This window comes from Micropterus salmoides, unplaced genomic scaffold, assembly GCF_014851395.1.
Source record: "Micropterus salmoides isolate LMB-PRFRI ecotype aquatic unplaced genomic scaffold, ASM1485139v1 Ms_hic_scaffold_19, whole genome shotgun sequence".
Lineage (NCBI taxonomy): Eukaryota > Metazoa > Chordata > Actinopteri > Centrarchiformes > Centrarchidae > Micropterus > Micropterus salmoides.
The window spans coordinates 20,823,389-20,843,285 of NW_024041039.1; the positions used below are offsets into that span (position 1 = coordinate 20,823,389).

General features: G+C 40.4%; 3 protein-coding genes across 4 annotated transcripts; 2 read left to right on the top strand and 1 right to left on the bottom strand.

Moving 5' to 3' along the window:
* The first annotated feature begins 2,299 nt into the window (after positions 1 to 2,299).
* Positions 2,300 to 8,891, top strand: zgc:162989 (uncharacterized protein LOC100037351 homolog). The gene is made up of 4 exons (XM_038728933.1): positions 2,300 to 2,714; positions 8,230 to 8,310; positions 8,626 to 8,658; positions 8,795 to 8,891. Exons 1-4 carry the CDS (start codon positions 2,535 to 2,537, stop codon positions 8,861 to 8,863), a joined length of 363 nt encoding a protein of 120 aa, XP_038584861.1. The 5' UTR covers positions 2,300 to 2,534; the 3' UTR covers positions 8,864 to 8,891.
* A 125-nt stretch (positions 8,892 to 9,016) lies between these two features.
* zfyve19 (zinc finger, FYVE domain containing 19) lies at positions 9,017 to 14,095 on the bottom strand. Of its 2 annotated transcripts, XM_038728932.1 has the most exons (12): positions 13,954 to 14,095; positions 13,727 to 13,848; positions 13,581 to 13,634; positions 13,333 to 13,496; positions 13,079 to 13,221; positions 12,838 to 12,946; positions 12,425 to 12,643; positions 11,743 to 11,819; positions 11,410 to 11,514; positions 11,160 to 11,317; positions 10,847 to 10,940; positions 9,017 to 9,653 (listed from the first exon to the last, which is right to left on the bottom strand). In XM_038728932.1, the coding sequence occupies exons 1-11, from the start codon at positions 14,005 to 14,007 to the stop codon at positions 10,862 to 10,864; spliced, it is 1,284 nt and encodes a 427-aa protein (XP_038584860.1). In that variant the 5' UTR covers positions 14,008 to 14,095; the 3' UTR covers positions 9,017 to 9,653; positions 10,847 to 10,861. The 2 variants fall into 2 exon arrangements, with proteins under 2 accessions (XP_038584860.1, XP_038584859.1); XM_038728931.1 differs by having other exon boundaries at positions 9,283 to 10,940.
* Positions 14,096 to 14,168: 73 nt separating this feature from the next.
* On the top strand, positions 14,169 to 19,722 carry bub1bb (BUB1 mitotic checkpoint serine/threonine kinase Bb). The gene is made up of 9 exons (XM_038728929.1): positions 14,169 to 14,340; positions 15,291 to 15,450; positions 15,570 to 15,629; positions 15,713 to 15,857; positions 15,956 to 16,152; positions 16,237 to 16,400; positions 17,833 to 18,026; positions 18,116 to 18,216; positions 18,739 to 19,722. The coding sequence occupies exons 1-9, from the start codon at positions 14,169 to 14,171 to the stop codon at positions 19,001 to 19,003; spliced, it is 1,458 nt and encodes a 485-aa protein (XP_038584857.1). The 3' UTR covers positions 19,004 to 19,722.
* The last annotated feature ends 175 nt before the right edge of the window (positions 19,723 to 19,897 follow it).

Below are 19,897 nucleotides of genomic sequence, written 5' to 3' on the forward strand. Positions count from 1 at the left end.
GGTAATAGGGCAAAGTTGTATTACACAAACAAATATGTTGATGTGGAAAACCTTGTACTCTGGTCTGTCTTCACTTTGATGAATATAAGAATAGACTCGATGAGCCTCAGTTGTTCTGACCTAAACGTATATACATTTAATAAATTTAATAATAACATATAACACAAATCTGTCGACAGAGAAGATCTTGGAACAGCGTGTGTGTATGGACACCAGATACCAAAAAACCTAAAGTAACATTTAGTCACTCAGCTTTATACAGTATGTCATACAGCAGGGGTTTTCAAAGTCTGCGACTGTGGGCCTCCCCTCAGACAAAGCTTCACAAGGGAGGGCCGCCTCACACTTTGAAAACCTCTATTCTACATTATACAGAATCTTTTATCTTCACGGCAACAGACAGGCGTGCCAACAATGTGTGCTTTACTCTGGAACATCAACAAGGTCAAAACCTTGTCGTTACCTCCGGGCACCCTGGAGCTTGCTCACATAAGCCCTGCCAAAGACAACGAGGCCCTCTCAAGCCAACTAACCATGTTAATGCACAAATTAGACATTCATCAAGATACAGAATCAATTCATCAATCAATTCTTTTCTGATCATAACTTTCTACCACATATTTCTCGACAAGAAAGTACGTATGTAGAAGTGTTTTCATCTTTCAAGTTCACAAGCTTTAATCCAGAAGGTGGCAGTATGATCCCAACTCTGGCTGAAGAAACAGCTGAGGGTGAACTCTTTGTTTATTTTTTTTTCTCAAAGCATTGTAAAACACGCTTGTTGGCTCTTTGTTTCTCACATACAGTATCATCATTAACATGACTTATAATTTAAACTCCCACAAACTTCTTTTTGCAATAGTAGTGATACTGAGATGATTCATGCATTGAGTCATCGGAATGCACTAAGTGATGAGTCATGAAGCCACCTATGAAGTTATCATCAGCTTAGACTACAGGTAAAGCAGGAAGGTGTCGCTTAAATTAAGCAATAGGTTAATTGGTTTAGTGATGTAGACTGAATCATAATTCTAGCAACATTTAGCCAGAGGATAGTTGAGTTTTGGAAAGACAATGGTGGTATCCGCAAACTCTACGGCTTCCAGGGAGTGAGATGTTAGATATTCATCCAGCAGTGAAACTAAAAAGGTAGAGGTCAAGCTCATTTCCTGCCTCTGCCTTCCTTTTCTCCTGCATGGAATGCATCACCTGGCTGTGGCTCCAAGGTGAGAAGGCCTTACGCAGGTCTCCTTCCCCCCGCCTTTTTTTTTTGAAAACCCGACAATGCAGAACAAGCAGCATAAGACGAGATGAATGAATTTGTTTGCCTGGAAAGGTGAGCTGCTAGAAGCACTCAATAATTCAGTGTTTGTAACAGACGGTGCATCAGTGGGTGAACACGCACAACTATGGCTGATTGATAGTCTGTGCCAAAGCAAAAAACTGAACCCCATTATTCATATCGTAATAGGATCTGTGGAAACTCTGCAGCCTATTGTCTCTGTTGTCTCAACTTTAATAATTTGGCACCGGGAGGTACAACAATGAATTTATGACCTTGGGTTATGTGCTACTGTTGATGTTTGACTTCACAGTCATTGATGGTTTCAAGACTTTTATTTGACATTTGACTTCTGAACAGCCATAAATAGTGCTCTCCAGTTCATCCATTATTTAGGGGTTCGTAACCGAGGATGCCAATTTGACTTCAAGGCTTATTAAACGTACACCTGATAAAGTCTGTTATAAAGGACAAGGCAGCTATCACACTAGAGGAACCCTGGCTCACCTGTCAGGGGGAGCCAGCTATTGTTGGATGTGTTTCTGAACACAAGAGCCCTTAGCATGTCAAACCCTGTTGACTTTAGACTCTTACTGAGTGAATATTAGAATAATATGGTGTGTTGGGATATAGATGCCAAAAACCATATGATCAGAGATAAAGGAACAAAAGTACAAACATATTAAAGTAAACACATACACACACACACACACACACACACACACACACTGCTATATTTTGTGATGTCTGTAAGACATGTAGTAATATTCCTAACTTAATTGCTGTGGTTGCCCTCTCACCCTTTCTCCAGTTTTTAATCGCTGTAAGTGACCTATGCTCTCCCACCTGCTATAACACAGAGAGCAAAAAGCAAACACACACCCCATAAAGTGCGAGTGCACACACACACAAGAGCATGCACAAACTCACACATAGGCATATCTCATTACCATCCTCCTGATAGTGCAGCCAGTGGGTGTTGCAAGAGGAGGAGGGAAGGAGAGCAAGACAGTGAGAGGGAAAGAGTGGGGGGAGGACAGGCAGAGAACTAGAGCCAGTGTTACAGAGAGGGAGAGCAGAAACAGTCAACAAGATAACAAGAGCTACGCGTGGGACAGCAGCCCACCGGAAAAGCGACGATAGAGACAGAGCAGGCGAGCCGGTGTGCAAAACAAACGTGTCAGAGCCTGTGGGTCTGTCTGTCTGTGTGAGCTCAGTGTGTTTCCACGGTTCTCCCGAGGCCGTGGCAGCCATGGCATCAGACCCCAGCACCCAGTCCAGGGTGATGTTCCAGGCAACGGGCAAAACAGAGGAGCCGGCGCACCGCAAGCTGGGAAAGCTGACGGTCAAATACAACCGCAAGGACCTGCAGAGGAGGCTGGATATCGAGGAGTGGATCGACGGGCAGCTGCACCTCCTATTTGACTGTGAGGTAGGGTAGGGCTGGCTCACACAGACACACACTCAGACGCACACTGCCTGAAGAGAAGGAGGAGGTGAGGGAGAAGAGCAACGGAGGCAGGGAACTGCTCTTAGGTGCCAGTGGTGGGCTATCCGTCATGTATGAGAGATTATAGCGATCCTTAAAGAGCAGTGGGTGGGAAGCAAGCAGTTTTGCTTCATGGCTGCAATTTTTGGCACAGGAACCCTCATGTGTCATCGACCTGACAGCAGAATCAGCTGTGTGGTGTGCACCGTGGTGTTCCACCAGAGTGACTTTTTCCAAGAAATGACGTCTGATTTAAGATGTGTGTCTGGGATATGCAGACCCATTATTGTGGACACAGTCACTCAATAAATATGCATGAGTGCCCCTATATATTGCCATCCATCCATCATCATATGCAGTTAATACTAACACAGCCCATGTGCTATGTAAAAATGAGTTGTAATTTGGAAATGTGTCATCAATATTTCCATAGTGTGCCTAATTAATGGCCTCATTGCATAGATGGTAATATACAGGGGATTATGAGGAGACATCAGCCAGCTCACACACACACACACACACACATTCATAACTCTACTCCTGTAAGGTGGGATACAGTCCAATTATGTCAGAGGATACATATTGATTTGCTTGGCATTCTCTAAGGGGAAACCATGGCAACAGATGTCTCATCGCCCACATGAGGCAGCATGGCAGAGTGGAATTAGGGGTGTCTGTTAGGGAGCATGAGCTTCCTAATGATGATGCAGATCCGATGACAACACCGCCTACGTTTCATGCCGGAGAAGGCAGAGACAAACTGTTTCTCATTTAATTCTCGAACCACACAGAGACCCTTGGCTGCAGATGGCCTGTAGCCACCTCTCTTTCTCTGGCATCCCCTTACTCTGCCAGGGAGCCCTTTGAAAATGGCTTATACTAACGCTGCAGAACGTGAGCATGACTGGCCAGCTGACATGGAAGTTCAATACAACAAATTCTAATGAGAGTCAAGTAGCACCTCCAGTTATCTCTGCGCCTCATCTTTTTCTACACAAGTAGATAGTAAGGGTTATTGTGCTACTGTTTTCCTCATTACAATGCTTATTTTATGAGCTTGATTCCATTTACATCCCAAGCCTTCTTCCCTGTGGAAATGATAATATGCTTGTACAGCTGAGGGTGGAATAAATCACATTAGGGGAAACCAGGACATGTGGAAAACAAAAACAGATCTGAAGTCTTTCTCTGTGGACTCTTTTGATCCTGTCCCAGAAACATACAATTATTTCCACGTCATGTTCTGGTTCTAACATAATAAAACATAGGGATAAATTTGCAGCACATGTACAGCACAGCTAGTAGATGTTTTCCCAGCAAGCTGAATGATGTGATCTCGGTATGATTGATGAGATAGTGAAACACAGCAATAATTCCATCATGACAGTGCTGGACATTATGCAATGAAGTGAACATAAGCTCAAGTACAATCTACATCCTTGCAATGTGCAAAGTAAGGCTTTACTTTCAAGTTGTGATAATGGATATTTGCATCAACCACTTGTGTGGAATTAGTCGTGCCTTGTCCATGTGCACTGGCCGGTGCGATGAATTTTGCATGGGGCTCAGGGGAAGGTTACTCTGTTGGTTCTCAGAGTCTTCCGCGTGGAAGCATTTACCATCAGTCCCCTGTGTCACCACCTGAATTATTTAGCCGCATCTCTAATTCATACAAGTGCTGCCTCTGTCTGGAGTGACCACCTTCCTTTGCAAACTTCACACCTTTTGAGAAATGGTAAACTAATAAAGGGGGTGTGAATGAAACAGAGCTCTCAGGTAGACTCGAAAATGTTGAGCAATGTTTAGACTTGTGTGTGTAAAGTAACCCAGATCAGGGTTTCCCCCACTGCCACTAAACTGTGAGCACCTTTCAGTGAATGTTTGTTTTACTTAAATTAATAGACTGCAGGACAGTAATCAAAATTTCCACTGACAAAAGGTTAATTATTTTAAGACTTTGTGTATTGTAGATCACATCGTGTTTTCATAAGTTTTAATTTAAATTTAGGAAGTGGCTTATATAATTTGGATCTTCTCACTCAGTTTGCACTCTTTAAACTGTGTCATGACTCACTCAGTGAAGTTAATGAATATTTTGATCTGTGTGCCTCTAACAGGAAAAGGAAAGGGTCTGATAAGTTAAACATGCACTGGCATCTTCTCAGAACAGCTGGGTTTCCCGGCTTTTCCTTACCTTATAATAACACATAGGGTGTGTAATGGAACCACACTATGTTTGATGTTACGTTTACATTACTGTTACAGTGAATATTGTTTCTTGTCTTACATATAAGGAACACTTAGAGAACTACAGGAATCTAGCTGTAAGCAGGGAAACAAAAGTATATAAAGAAATAGTTCCATACTTTGGGAAATACATTTATTAGCTCTCTGGTCCAGAGTTAGATAAAAAATCCACCCTCATATCTGTATGGTCAGTATGAAGCTACATCCAGCAACTGGTTACCCTAGCCCAGATTTTACAAAATATGTCTAGTACCTCTAATGGTCATTAATTAACATGTTATATCCCCATTTTCAGTATTCATCCTAAGCGAACTGGACTTTGCACTGGAAATGTTGTCCTGGTGGTGGATCATCATACACGAATATCCAGTACATCCTTAGAGTGAATGGAAATGACAAGTTTTGGCCTGAGTGTTGCCCTAGATGATGGGTCAGGGGGGTCACTAAAATCATTAAAGCAACATCATGTAAGATTTGTTTTTTTGTGCAATTTGGCACCCCTACCGTTAGCACTACTGTAGAGTGTAATTCACAGCTTTTGTAACTAAGGACACCTGTACACGTGCATTTGTTATGACTACATTACTTTGCTAAGAAGACAAGACCACTCTCGCGATAGATTTCCCGTCCGGGATTTCAATGTTACACAATACCAGGCACTCCTGGCCGAAGTGGACACAGGCGCTATTCACCCCATTTAAATTCAGTGTACCATCAAAAATATTTTGAAGCTGTTATTTTAAGATAAAAATACTACATAATTTCACTTAACCATGAATAGCAATACTCAATGACAATCTTGCTAAAAGTTCAGAAATCTCCCTGTGGTTAAAAGTATTGCATGGGCTGACCGATTTTTCAGTACCATCATCCATTTTAGTAAACTTAATTTGCATAAGACTGCCTTAAACAAACTACAAGTAGCCTACTTGCAAGAGTAAAATCAAAAAATATATATTTTAAATGATCTTGCTGCTCTTGAAATTTGAGGTCCAAACCAAAGAAGTCCTGACAGAAGAAAAAACAGGTCACCTCAGGATACACCTTAATACTGATTTCCCGATTCTGAACTGACTTGTATATATACTTATGTCATGGAGGTCATCTTATCTCAACAAAATCCAACTGCTTATTTAGACTGCGTTTGTGTAGCCTGTCTAAAACTGCAATCCTCTGAGAACCACTTTGATATTCATGAATTCCAGTATTAGCGCCAACATTCATTTTAGCTTCGGTCTATTGCTTTTAACTTCAAAAAGTGCTGCTTAGACACTCCTGCCCGGAGGCCACATTAAAATGGGATTTTGCTCTGACAATGAAGGTAACTCTCAACAAGTTGAAAACTGTGACTGCGTACAATTTAAAATCCTGAAAGTTATTGGACGGGTGAAAGCATTTCTTCATGGTAAATGCACATGCTCCACTCAGCTCAGTGAAAATGCCTCTCATGATATTCAGTGGTGCTCTGCATGATTTAAAGTATATCCCTGTTACTGTCCCTATACTCATGACTGATGTAGTAGGTCACACTTTCACATTTCACAGTCTTTAGTTACTGAATATGCCACTCCAGATAGCCATTTGAAGTTCTGTGCAATTACTGGGAATATAATATTAATCCTTGTTACATCAACCCATGCTATCATTATTGCATATAGTATATTGTAGCAATTATGGTTATTCCCAAAATGTTTAGTTGGATGCCAAGAGGGTAGAGAATACACCTAATTTAAGAGCAGAAATAAGTAAATCTTTGAAATAACTAACATTCATTACTGTTGGGCTGCTCTAGCATCATGTTAGCTCTGGACTACATGCAGACTGTGGATAGCAAGCTGAAGCTGCATGTTAAGGAAAAAAGAAAAAAATGGATTACTGCAAACATGTAACCATATACAGAACACATATAATGAGCAATGGCTGTTATATAGGGCAATTCTTAAAACAAATCTGGACTATTTCATTTATACCAAACAGCATTTGGCCTAACCAATTGAAGCACAACACAACCACCCACAGGCTAACACAGCAGAGCTGGCAAAACAAAACCCACGCAGCACAGAAACGTACAGCATGGACCACAAAAAAAAAAACAAGAGTGCAGCCGTGCTTGTGTCCTGCAAGCATCAGCAGAATCACACGGGGTCCAAACTGGCAGCATGTATCAGTTAGAGGGGGGCACAGGAGACTCTGAAGGTGGGTCCATCTATTCCGCCACTCAGCACTTCCACCACATTGATTAGCTCTCTCCTCATCCAGAAAGCTGTGCGAGCCCCATCCTCACCAGCCATGAAAACTCTCCAACCGGAAAATATTCCACTTAAAAAAGAAGCCCCACTTGTCAAATGTGAGCGAACACCTGCTGACTCTAGATATCTAGGATTCCTCCAGTGAGCACTGCTCATTCTCTGAAAATGAAGTTAAAAGGTGCGGTTAAGAGCTTGTGATACAAACTTATTACTTTGCTATATTTGTTTTTTTTAATATATATATAACTGGAGAGTCTGTGCCCTTTTTTACAATCTCTGGATGTATATCTACATTAGGTTGACATTAATCTTCCAATTGCCATTGTTTAGTTAAGGCTAACATTTTAGAAAAATAGGCTTTTGTGGATTTAGTCAGACATCTAGTTCATATACTGCAGTTCATGCTGCCCTTGTGATTGTATATTAATGCAGGTAAACATACCATGTGGGACAACCTAGCTGAGATGAATATATTCCTTAGAAAATACTTCCACTGGAAATTATCTCTCAGAAATGGCTGAGCTGAATGCTAGCTGGGTAAACCACCCATGTAATCTGATGATGACATGTGGCAACTCCTCCTGGAGCCTTTCTGCCTTCATGCCTCAGTGTTCTCCAGCTTTGCTCATGTGTGCAGCACATCATCAATCATATCATTGTTATGAGAAATGATTACGGTGTTTATTCTTACTTTTACAATACAGCCAATACTATTAACACAGGTGACTGCAATGAAGTCCTTCCCATGTTCCCTCACATCTGGGATCACAGCTTACACTTTCTTTTCCTTCTGATTGACTCTGCTCAGTGATGTGGACTATCCTACCACTGTGACTAAAAGGATGGCAAGATGCCCACATTATACAATGTTTGCATGTAGCATGCAGTGAGGGCAATATAGTGAAAGAGGAATATTAACCTTCGATAACCCTAACGTTTGTTGTTTCTCTCTGCCTTTACAGGAGGAAGAGATTCCAGAGTTAGAGATTGACATAGATGAGCTTTTGGAGCTGACGGACGAGGGGCAGAGAACCCGGCTGCAGGTAAGAATGTGCAAGTTAAATTAAAAACAATGACATTTTTTTCACACTGCATCTCTAGTTATTTGTATATCAAGCAGCTTCTTGGAACTGTTCAAACTGCAGTTAGTCAAACAAAGGTCAACCTGAAGTCACATTTTAACACCTTGTTCCTCACTGATACCTATTAGCTATGTGGGGCAATAGCTTAACAAACTTAACTTGCTGGAATCCAATGTCAGAATCAGAATTTTGATTCTGCAATGTTGCAATGTTTGCAGTGAAAAAGCAATGTCCAGTGCTGTTAGTGAGACTATTTGCATTTGTTTTCTTTCTTAGGAGTTGTTGCAAGAATGCGGAAAGCCGAAAGAGGTGAGACAAAAAAAACATATATGAAGCTACATGCAAACATATAAAGATTTCAATTTGAAACATTGATTTTTACTGTTACTGTTGTCATGTCTTGTGTGTAAAAGTTTCCAAACATTTTCTCCATTTTTCCCCACAGGATTTTATCAACAGCCTGCTCTACAGGATAAAGGGTCTACGCAAAATGTCAGGTCCCTTGAAGAAATAATTATAGGTCAAATAAAGAATTGAGACAAGGTGGAGGCTCTTATCTTCCCATCCCCCATGTGTTAACTGTTTGGATGCCTGTATGTGTGGTCCCCCCACCCCCCTGGGTCAGCATCAATCTAACACCAGAGCAGTTGGGGTTTGAATGGCTGAATAGTTTTTTATTATTTCACTTTATTTTATGGACAGTTATAACATCTCGTCTCCCATCAATATACCAATAATGCACATGTGATAAAAGTTGTACTATTACTCAGACAGACTGTTTCTTTTGTGTAAGACTGTACATTTTCTGTTGCCTATTTATGTACATAAATATTTTTGTTCTGATAGCAGTGTTATAAGTCAAAATAAAATTGAACATTTTCAAGACAAGTCTGTTGATGAGATATCAAAAGGGTTACATCAGATTTTCAACAGTATGGTATCATCAGGTATTATTTATTCCACACAAATAAATACTAACATTCCAATTTACAGTACCAATTAAACTACAGTTACCGCAATTTCCTTTTACTGCAGCTCTAAAACATTGATTTGCCTTTAAAGAATGATTTTGTCCATTGTTCAAGAACAACTACAAGACTTTACTGCAGTGTGGCATAGCTGTTAGCATATCATTCCCAGAATGCAAGCTTCTGTTGTCTGGCGTAAATGTTTCAACAGAGTGATGGAGACAATAAAGACGTTGACATGCCAGGTCTAGGAGTAAACACAGTGAAATCAGCAGCAGGAAGGTCCATTAAGTATGCACCCATTATCCTCATCCATTTCCTGCCTGCGGTGCGAGTCTGACATGGGAAGAAAAGGCAAACACGGTAACGGCCTCCATACAAACTTTAATGGAGCAAGCCCCTAGAGGAAAGTGTAATTATGGTTTCTCCTCAGTTAGCTTCACAGTAATGCACACTGATGAAGCTGCACCCTGGCCATCTCACTGTCATACATAGAGGGTCTTTCAGCTGAGGGCTCCATCATAGTAATTTCGCCCTCACTTCCACTCTTCTCTGACACACAGGCCATCCATACTCCAACACTGCCTGCCAGCCTGGGACATTTTCGTAGAGTGATATTATCAGCAATAAAATAAAAAAAACTTCAGCAATGAAAATATAACTAAAAGGGAATGCAGCGTTACCTCAAAGAGGATAGCTCCTAACACTTTTGCGTCCTTTATAATGAAAGTACACACAAGGACAAGAAAGGCAATACTCATGTCAGACTCACAGCCAAACATAGATTACAAGTGTGACTGCAGTGCCTGCCAAAAGAAAACAAAGCCCTCAGTAATCCTTTTATACTGACTCCTCTGTACTTCTTCAGTCCAGAGCTGATAGCAGTCTGGGATTGTATCTTGCATCTTATCACGCAAGATGAGCTCATGATGTGTCTGCTTTCTGTATGTGTTATAATCAAATGGTGACAAGTGCAAAGTGTGTCTACGATGAGCCTCTGTTGCCTTTGGGAAGTAGGACAAGTGACATAAAAAAAATTTAAATAAAACCTTCTTCAAGCTTCTTATCTGGTTGGCCAGTTTTAAAACTTTTCTGTGTGCAGAAGCTGTGCATTTTGCTAAAATACCAACAATGTCTAGCAGCCTCTGCAAGAATTATGTAACTCTATTTTTATACATTACAGAAAAAATAGGAGCTATGTTTTTCATATTATACAAAGTGTATCACATTTACATTAACATTCGTCTATTTCTAGTCTCTGCTTCGCCATAAAAGTTACCTATCATTTTTTAGTTGTTCAGTTAATCTGTTAGCCATTACAGAAAGCAGATGCTGCATGTTTGTAGCAAATTTGGACAGTTTGGATAAAAGAGGATGGGGTTAAAATGAAGGGTTACGGCTTGCTTTACATAATAGGTAGTGTTTAAATTTTCTGAGACACTGTTTTATTAACAATAATAGGTCACTTAAGTCGAAAGCACAGGTATAACAGTGATGACTGACTACAGCCTGATAAAGCAAACACCTACAGCACAGTCTCACTATCATGTCTTCCTCTTCTTCTTTGGCGCAGTGTAGTTAGTGGAGCGATGCTCCATCCTGTCATATTTATCATGGCCTTCCCTGGGGAGATAATGGAGAGTGGATTGATAATTCATCCCACTAAATACTTTATATTCATGCTGCTTCACAGTATGGCAGCAGCCTGTCTACAATTCATCTGGGTCATGGTATACATTCCAAATCACAGGCATCTTCCTAAAATTTCCATGGGAAGCTCTACTATGAGACAGAAACCAGAATTAGTCTTGCGCTTGTTATAATGAATGTATGTCATGCTACCTGAAGCAGCGGTTGCAGTATAGGTCTCCATCACAGGTGTGACAGCGAAGGGTGGCGTCTTGGTTACAGATGCAGCACCATGGAAGCTCTTCCTCATCACTGTCTGATGGCTGATATGCAGCCGGTGAAATCCTACTCTTGGGTGCTGGAGCCTGGGTCTTAAAAAAACATCAGATCAACAGGGGGTTAAATGTTATGTTCTCAAATAACTTATAAAAATTAAGAATTTTGCTTTTTGGCAGTTTTGTACCGGTGCCTTCTTATAAGTTTTTTTCTCTTCTGTGTTCTTTGGCCCACTTTGTTCCAAAGGTATGTTGTAGCCACTGGCTTCATCCAATGCAGCCTCTTCAGAGAGCTGGAACAAACATCAGAAACACAGGGATTTCAGAGCATGTCCTCCAATTCACATTACAAATGATTAAAATGGCAAAATAGCAGCCCCTTGTGGCCTCTTACAATGGTCCAGGTTTGTTTAAAGATCAGATCACCTCTAAGAGGTGTGACATGCACCCAGAAGTAATAAAATGAAATGTATTATAATATACATTACAGTATTAACTTCATTTTGCATTAAGCCCCAGACCTGCTTTAACACTCGCATCACAGCTTCTTCCTCAGTCTCCTCCTCACTGTCAGGATGCTGAAAGTCCTCCATAGTAACTAGAGGTGAAAGTACAAACACAACAATGACAGTTTCTCTAAGACATTCACACTTCTGTTACAACTTTTTATTTAAAAGTCAATCAGACAACTGCAACTCATTCAGAACGCTGCTGCTCAGGCTTCCTGTTTGTAAAATAACTTATTTTAAAATATTACTGTTTATGAAGCACTAAATGGTTTAGGACCAATATACATTTCTGATCTTCTGCCACATTATAAACAATCCCGACCTCTCAGGTCATCTGAGACAGGTCTGAGTCAAATCTTAACAGAATTCAGCTTACATGCACCATATATCTGAAACAAACTACCAGAAAAATGCAGTTCAGTTGATTTAAATCAAGGTCTAAGACTATTACTTTTGCTACTACCTTTAATTAAATAAAATTCAAGGCTTTTCACTGCACTGTAACTTTCCTGTTGTTTTGTCTTATGTTTATTTTCTATTAAACAATTGTATTTCAGTGCCTTGCCTTATGGCCACAATGTTGACAGCTATAGCTCTTATCATATTTTCTGACATTCTGATGTGGAAGTAAGGATACCGGATACCACCTACCAGTTAAGAAAGTGGTACACCATGATCTTTGCGTGTGATGTACCTTTGTCTGGGTCCTGCCCCTTCAGCTGCGCCAGCCTCTTGGCCATGTGGAGGATCTGATCCTGGGAGTGGTGCTCCTTCCTCAGCTCCTCCATGGCCTCCTCCAACAGATGGGCCTTCCCAGCCTCCAGCTGCTTGACCGCCTCCTGGTTCTCCTCCAAATTCTCATCCAATGTGCCCTCCTCCCCTTTGTTGAGATCATTCATACAGCCATCTACGCCTGAAAAGGGATTAATAGCAGTGAAAAATTCAGCATATTTAGGAAGCCCCCCCAGAGTAGCTCAACAAAGTCCGATTTTGGTGTCAGAATGCTAAATTGATATATTATTATGACTGCATGAAATTATGATATTACTGCATCATTAATTAGTAACTGATATGTGGGAGAAATTAATGAAACAAGTAACATCTTACTGGATTCAGGATTTGATTGTTGGTTATCTATGGAAACTTCCTCTGTCATCTGAGTAATCAAATCATTTGCTTGTTCAGTCTGAGTCCTGTTATCCGGAGGCTGGTGCACCTTTACAGATGAGCACAAAAGTACATTCACTGGTGAGCAATTATAGCAAACTATTTAACGTGCAGTGTCTTCTAAATAGCCTTTAATACTCTAAGCTGTCCATGTCGACAAGTAGGGAGAGGTTTATCTCACAGGTGGAGGAGCTTGAGATGGTGGAGGTTGACCCCGTAGAACTGCCAGACGGTCCTCCATCTCCTCTGCAGAAGGCACTGGTCGGCTGGGAGCTTTCAGAGCAGCAAGGCGAGACTCAAGCTCTTTCTCAGAGGGTATAGACTCTGAAGAAGAGGTAAAAAGCTTACAATGGCTTTTTCCAAGAGAAAAAATATTGGTAATGTATTTGTCGGATTAAATTAAAAAGGTTGCTGATAAAAATCTAATTTCATTACTTGGGGCAGTGTCCTCCTTCAGCTTTTGAAGTCTTTCAGCAATAGCCTGATCTTCTTTACTCAGGCCTTTGGTAGGTAGATGGCCTGCTCTAATGTTTCTATTGGCCCCATGTGCAAGAGGCTGTAACAGTCCCTGCTGTTTGGCCTCAAGTGCAGCGACACGTCTATGGAAGAAACATGATTTTTAGATATCATGAAACTGCTGTGTGTTGACAAAGTTCTTTTTTCACATTTGATCATATACTGACTTTTTGTAATTTTCGGGAGGAGACCATTTCTCAGCACTGTTTGGAGATTCCCCACTAAAAATGAAGAAATTGAGATAAGCCATAATGGTTAATTAATAATAAATTAATAATCACTATTATATTTTTCTGCATGGTTTGACCTTTACCTTGTCAGATTACCGTGGCACTGTTTGCAGACTTTCTGCTGGGTGTTGCCACAGCGAGGCACCACAGCACTGAAAGTCAAACAGCTGGAGCAGAAGGAGCGGCCGCAGCTCTTACAGCCAAGCTGTGAGGATATTGCAGCGTAAATAACACCGTTTACTTCCCATAAAACGTTTAATGTGTTACCGTACACAAGCTATGTGGTCAGTATTAGCCAGCAAGATCTTACCTCCTTCTTGAAGAGACTGAACTTTGATGCACAACAATAACAACGGTTGTCCATGCCAACACGTGTAGACTAATAGTCATCAGAAAACGGACTTATACTGCTCTAGCATGTACATATGAAAAAGAAAAGTGACCCTACGAACAATAATGTGGCAGCTAGCTACCTATTTCAACCTTTCAACGTTTCTATAATCATAACAGGAACCATCCCGGAAGATGCGGAGTGACGTCCGTTTGCGTTTTCCTGCGTCTGGCTTGTCCAATCAGCTTTCTCCAATTTCTCTCGCGGTCCTTGTTCAAAACATAGAACCGACCGCTGAACTGTTTGCCTGCAGCAACGTTGTAGATGTAATAATCTGCAAAAGAGACAAAAGGACGATAGGAAGCGGTATGAGAACCACCATTTTGTTGATCACCAGTTTTATGTTTATATTTGACTGATATGTTTAATTAATATTTCGAACAACGACCAAAATCTCGAGCTAAAGCTAATGTTCGCTAGCTAGTGTGTTAGCTCCCCCACGTCATGCACTCATTAACGTTAGTAAGTTAGCTAGGACACTGGAAACAGCAGAGAAGTCCTTCAGTCATGGGTGTAAACTAATAGCTACAATAAATAGTAATTAAAAAAAAAAAACTGTTATGGGACACTTTAAATACGAAAGCCAACTTACGTCGCTGTTTTACAACCTTAGTTATACAATGCTGTAAGAAGCTAACGTTAAAGGTCAAAGATTAACGTTACATGTCAAGATAAATATAAATACATTGTTAATAATAAATAAACTTTGTACAACTCCCTGTGTGAGTAACGTTTATGATGTTATTCCATAAGCCTTTGAATGAAGGGAATACAATCTAGCCAGGTTGTTTTAGATTGTATTCCCTAACAATCAAGTTATTATCAATAAATCTTTCAGTATTTTTAGGTAATTGATAGGTGTTCCTACAATAAAATGTAAGATAATAGTAAAAAAAAAAAACGTCTTCAGATGGCTTGTCCAACGAACAGTGAAACATCCAATGATATCAAGTTTACAATTACAGAAAACTGAGAAAAGCTGTAGATCTTCACATAGGAGAAGTTGGAAACGTAGAGTGTTCGGCATGTTTCCTTGATAAATAGCTTAAACAATTAGTTGATTATCAAAATTGAAAGTGAGAAGAAATAAGGCTTTTATGCAAATTTTGTTCAAAAGAATATATTTGAAAAGATCATCAGCATAGACAGGAGCAAGTTCAAGAAGATATTTTAGAAAATAAGAACTTAATAAATTCTTAAAATCACTAATAACTGATTATGTTTGTGTGATTGTCTGTCTGCCTATTGGCATCTAGGTGTTTTAATTTCAACAATGGCAGAAGGAGGAAATGTTGAATGGGAGCTAAGCAAAGAAAACATACAGCCACTGCGGAGGGGCAGAGACATATCAGCCTTACATCAGGCGCTCAGTCAACAACAGGACGGACTCAGCTCTGCCCTCAACCAGCAAAGACAGTATGGATGATTTTTAAAACATTGCACCCAGATTGTGTGCTGGCATTTTCTCTGTTGAACACGTTTTCACAGCAGTTATCACATATTGATTGAGCTTTTGTGGCTTTTTGTTTCTCCAGAGCCTTTGAGTCAGAACTGCGAATGTATGACGGAGATGATCCACTGGATGTTTGGGATCGGTAAGTCAAATGTGTAAACAGTAAACTGCTCTTAAATGTGAGAGGTTTTGTTTTTAATCCTCACATGGCTCTGTCTTTTACAGGTATATTAAGTGGACTGAGCAAACCTTCCCTCAGGGAGGAAAGGAGAGCAACCTCGCTAAACTGTTGGAACGAGTTGTGACCAAGTTCACAGAGGAAAAGAAATATCACAACGACCCTCGTTATGTTGACCATTGGATCAAATTTGTATGTGTAATATTTTAACCTATGACTATTGTTGCTACTTTGATAAACTAATGCAGCAGTAATAACTTTTGCCATACATGTGTGTTGTGTGTCATTAGGCAGAGAACTGCCCAGAGCCCTTGGACAATTACAGGTACATGCAAACGCAGGGAATAGGAGTAACACAGGCATCCTTCTACATCGCTTGGTCTGAGGAGTATGAGAACCGGGGCAACTGTCGCAAAGCAGACCTAGTTTATCAGGAAGGATTCAAGAATTGCGCTGAGCCGCATGATAAGCTCCTGCAGTTTCACAAGTATGGATTAATCCTGTAAAGTTTGAGATATTGTTTGAAAATGCAAAATGTTGGCATAATCACAATTATCTGTATTATTCGTAGGGCTTTGCAGGCACGTGTGTCCCGACAGGTAATGATGAATGTGGAGGAGGACGATAGTGATGATGAGCCTAAACAACATGAGAGAGTTTCTCTAGCCAACCTCAAATATAGGGGGAAGAAAAAGGCCATTGCCCCCATCAACAGATCTGGGACTGCAATCAGAAGTAAGTAGAATATGTCTGTGAAGATACTCAGTCATCCTGGTCATAGTTATCCAAGATTGGTTGAAATCAGTCAATTCAACTGGTTAAAGATACTTGAAGACGTTTCGCCTGTCATCCAAGAGGCTTCTTCGGTTCTGACTGACTGGCTGACTTTAACATCTGTGGAGTTGTTATCAAGGTGATGGATACTGCCTGGTTCATTAGTGCTCCTGGCTGTTGTAACGACAGTCTTTATGGTCATTGGAGTCACTTGAAGTCTGAATGACCATAGTTGGCATTGTCGCGTGAGACCAAATGTGAGAGTTTGTGCAATCTCCTGGGAAGGGACGAAAGGACAGCATTGGAAATAGGGGATAAGTCCTTTTCATCCTCTCGAGTAGTCACCTTGGATAAGTTGAATATTAAAATAAAAATGTAATCAGATTTTCCCAGTGCTCCAGCAGCTTTTAAATTTTAATATTAGGGCTGGGCGATATATTGGTATTATGAGGTGTACCGATATAATTTCAAAAGAGATATAAAATTAGACCATACTGTTTATACCAATATAGTTTGATGTTGAGTTAATTATTATGTTTCCATAAAGTCCTGCCAGCGTTTGCTCCTCTCTCCCTCCCTCACTGCACAGCCCTGCCCCTCCCTCTGTATCTGCAGGCAGCTGTCTTCTCACAAACTCTCAACAACATGGAGGGAGACACAGTGCCGGCCTGGCTTGTAAAAAGAAAAACAACGCCTCAGTCAGTGTTTCCCAAACATGCACTTTACTTTGGCGGTCCCCCCAGGTTAGGCGACATATTGTAGCATTTTTCTGAGAAACACAGAGTTATTACGTTACAAGTCGCGACATGTCGGATATTTTAGAAGCGCGGACCAGTTAGACAAGCGACAATGAACACACCAGTCAGATGTCATTTGTTAGCTACCATGTTGGATTTGTTTTGATAGGCTACGCCAACTCCTCAACATGCAGCGCAGCTGCTGCTGTGAACAAAATTGCGGGAGAAAAAGTCCAGAAGACAAATTTTTTTTGGCGACTTTATATAACACAGCCTACTACTGATGGAGCAGACTTGCATGGAGAGGGACAGATTGAAAGAAGCGGGGCGCGCTTACGTGTTTGCAGCAGAGGTCTGTGAGTGTGCATACTTAGCAGAAAATACCGAGATATATTTTCAGAATCAGAAGGAGCTTTATTGCCAAGTAGTGTTTTACACATACGAGGAATTTGCTGTGGTGATAAGGTGCTACACGTAGATAAACATACAGTCAACATGAATAAATGTAGAAATATATAAATATGGAGTGGAATTTTATACTGGTAGTCAGCCTAACAATACCGGGATATGACTTTTTGGTGTCATTGGCCAGCCCTAATTAACATTATCATTGAAAGGTCTGTTTAATTTTGATGTTTAATTGGTTTTGTGAACAGGTATTTCTGGAGGCCTGCAGTCACACACTGCCCCTGTCCTCAGTAATGCTTCAAACAGTCAATTGGTGATCTTTGATGAGAACAAGGCTCAAAGTGCTGGCCCTTCAGAGCCTAAGATGGAGTCTTGGATGGCCCCTCCCACTTCCAGGGCAAAGGAGAATGAGCGGAGGCTTGAAAAATGGTGTGATGTCAAGGTATGAGACCAACAAGCAGGTGTTGTGTTAATTGTTTAAATGTGTGAAATGTAAACCAGTGATGTCAATTTAATGTGTATGTACCCTAGATGCCACAGAAGTCCAAGTTTGGACATACCGTTATGGCCCCACCGCCTCCCAAACCCACCTTCCAACCATTTGTTGAGGAGTCAGACCAGCCTCCAGTGATGTGAGTGACTACAAGAATCTTTAGTTTTATCTGCAGTTTTGATTTGTTGGTTGTATTTGCTGAACATTTTATTTACATCACACATTCAGGTCCCTGATAATGAGAAGCCCCAGATTCCTGAAATTGATGACTAGCACTGAAATGAATTAATCAACAATTATGATAATGAAGTAAAGCACTTCCTGTTTCAACCTCTCATTCTGATCATTAAGAAAAGTTTAACCACATAATTAACCATCTGGTTTCTTCAGGTTTCACTAAGGAGCAAAAATCAGACTTTAAACTTGAAAGAAATAATGATTTGACATTTATCGTGATAATTATCGATATCAAATGATATGAAATGTTTTTATCGTGATAACATTTTTGGCCGTATCGCCCAGCCCTACTTTCAATTGTGATTTTTTTTTATTTTTAGAAAGATGGCCAGACAATTCAAGCTATTTTTGACTTATTTTCAATGATAGTTTATTCCTCTCAGCCTATGTTAGTTAAATTTCTTTGATTTCTTTGGCATCTCAGGACTCCATGTAAAATCAACTCAGCTGTGAACACCGTTTTATCATCACGTAAGCCCTGCAGAGAGGAAACTCCACTAAAGAGACTACAGGAACACCATCAGCAACAAAAGGAAGCAGACTCAGGAAAACTACAGGAGCAGAGCATGTACTGTAAAGAACTGCTGTTCAGCGGCGCCACTGAGTTCTGCTTTGAGGAACTGCGTGCGGAGCGCTTCTTCAAAAAAATGGCACAAGAATCACAGGAAGTCAGAGGTGAAAAGGCTTAAGCTAGTTCCAGTACTTCAAACTGATGCATCTAAGAAGTCTGACAGTTTTTTGTTGTATTTTTACCTGCATTTAGACAAGATATTATCTGCAAGTATCATGTAGTTACTGTATTGCTTTTATCCTGCTGTAAATATTTTATTCATAGAGTTTTCCCGAAAGGTAAAAAGACAAAAAAGGGGTAAAGCTTTTTGGAAACCCTTTGAACTGAAGACACAGTAATTTAATAGTTGTATTGGATTTGTTAAAATACAGTGAGTGGACCAAATAATGGGAACACCTGTACAATGTAATTTAATCTGGTACAAAATTCTACAAACTGCAAAACTGACAATAGCATGAAATAAAAATCCACACATCAACAAAGAATATAAACTACATGGGCTTCATGGTACCATTTAAAGGGCTACTGGAATGTATTGTTTGTTATATCAACTCCTTGTAAATAGTAAACACGTTTGTCTACCACAGCTAAAGTCTGCCACAGAAATACTATTTCATTCTTGGTCCATTTATCCATATTCTTAACTGCACTGTTCTTGAGAACTGTGTTTGTTTGTGTGCTGCCTTTGATTTGTCTTGATAGAGATACAGATATTTCAATACATTTCCAACAAAGTCTAAAGATTACTGCAGTGAGGTGACTCCACTGCGTTTTATGTCTCAGTCTGAGTGAAGTGTGTCTTTGATGTTCAATAAACTTGTTAAAATGTTGGGCTGATGACTAGTGGTGGGAGGTTTTTTTTTAGACAGCAGCTGATTGTAGTAATGCACTGTCAGCAGGGAGCATGCGACAGGAAACATGGATTGTATGGTAATGGTATTTGGATTACTAATGGAGCACAAGAACAATTTAGTGTCGTTTGTAATCTGTTGCTGCAGTTTAAAGAGCCAAC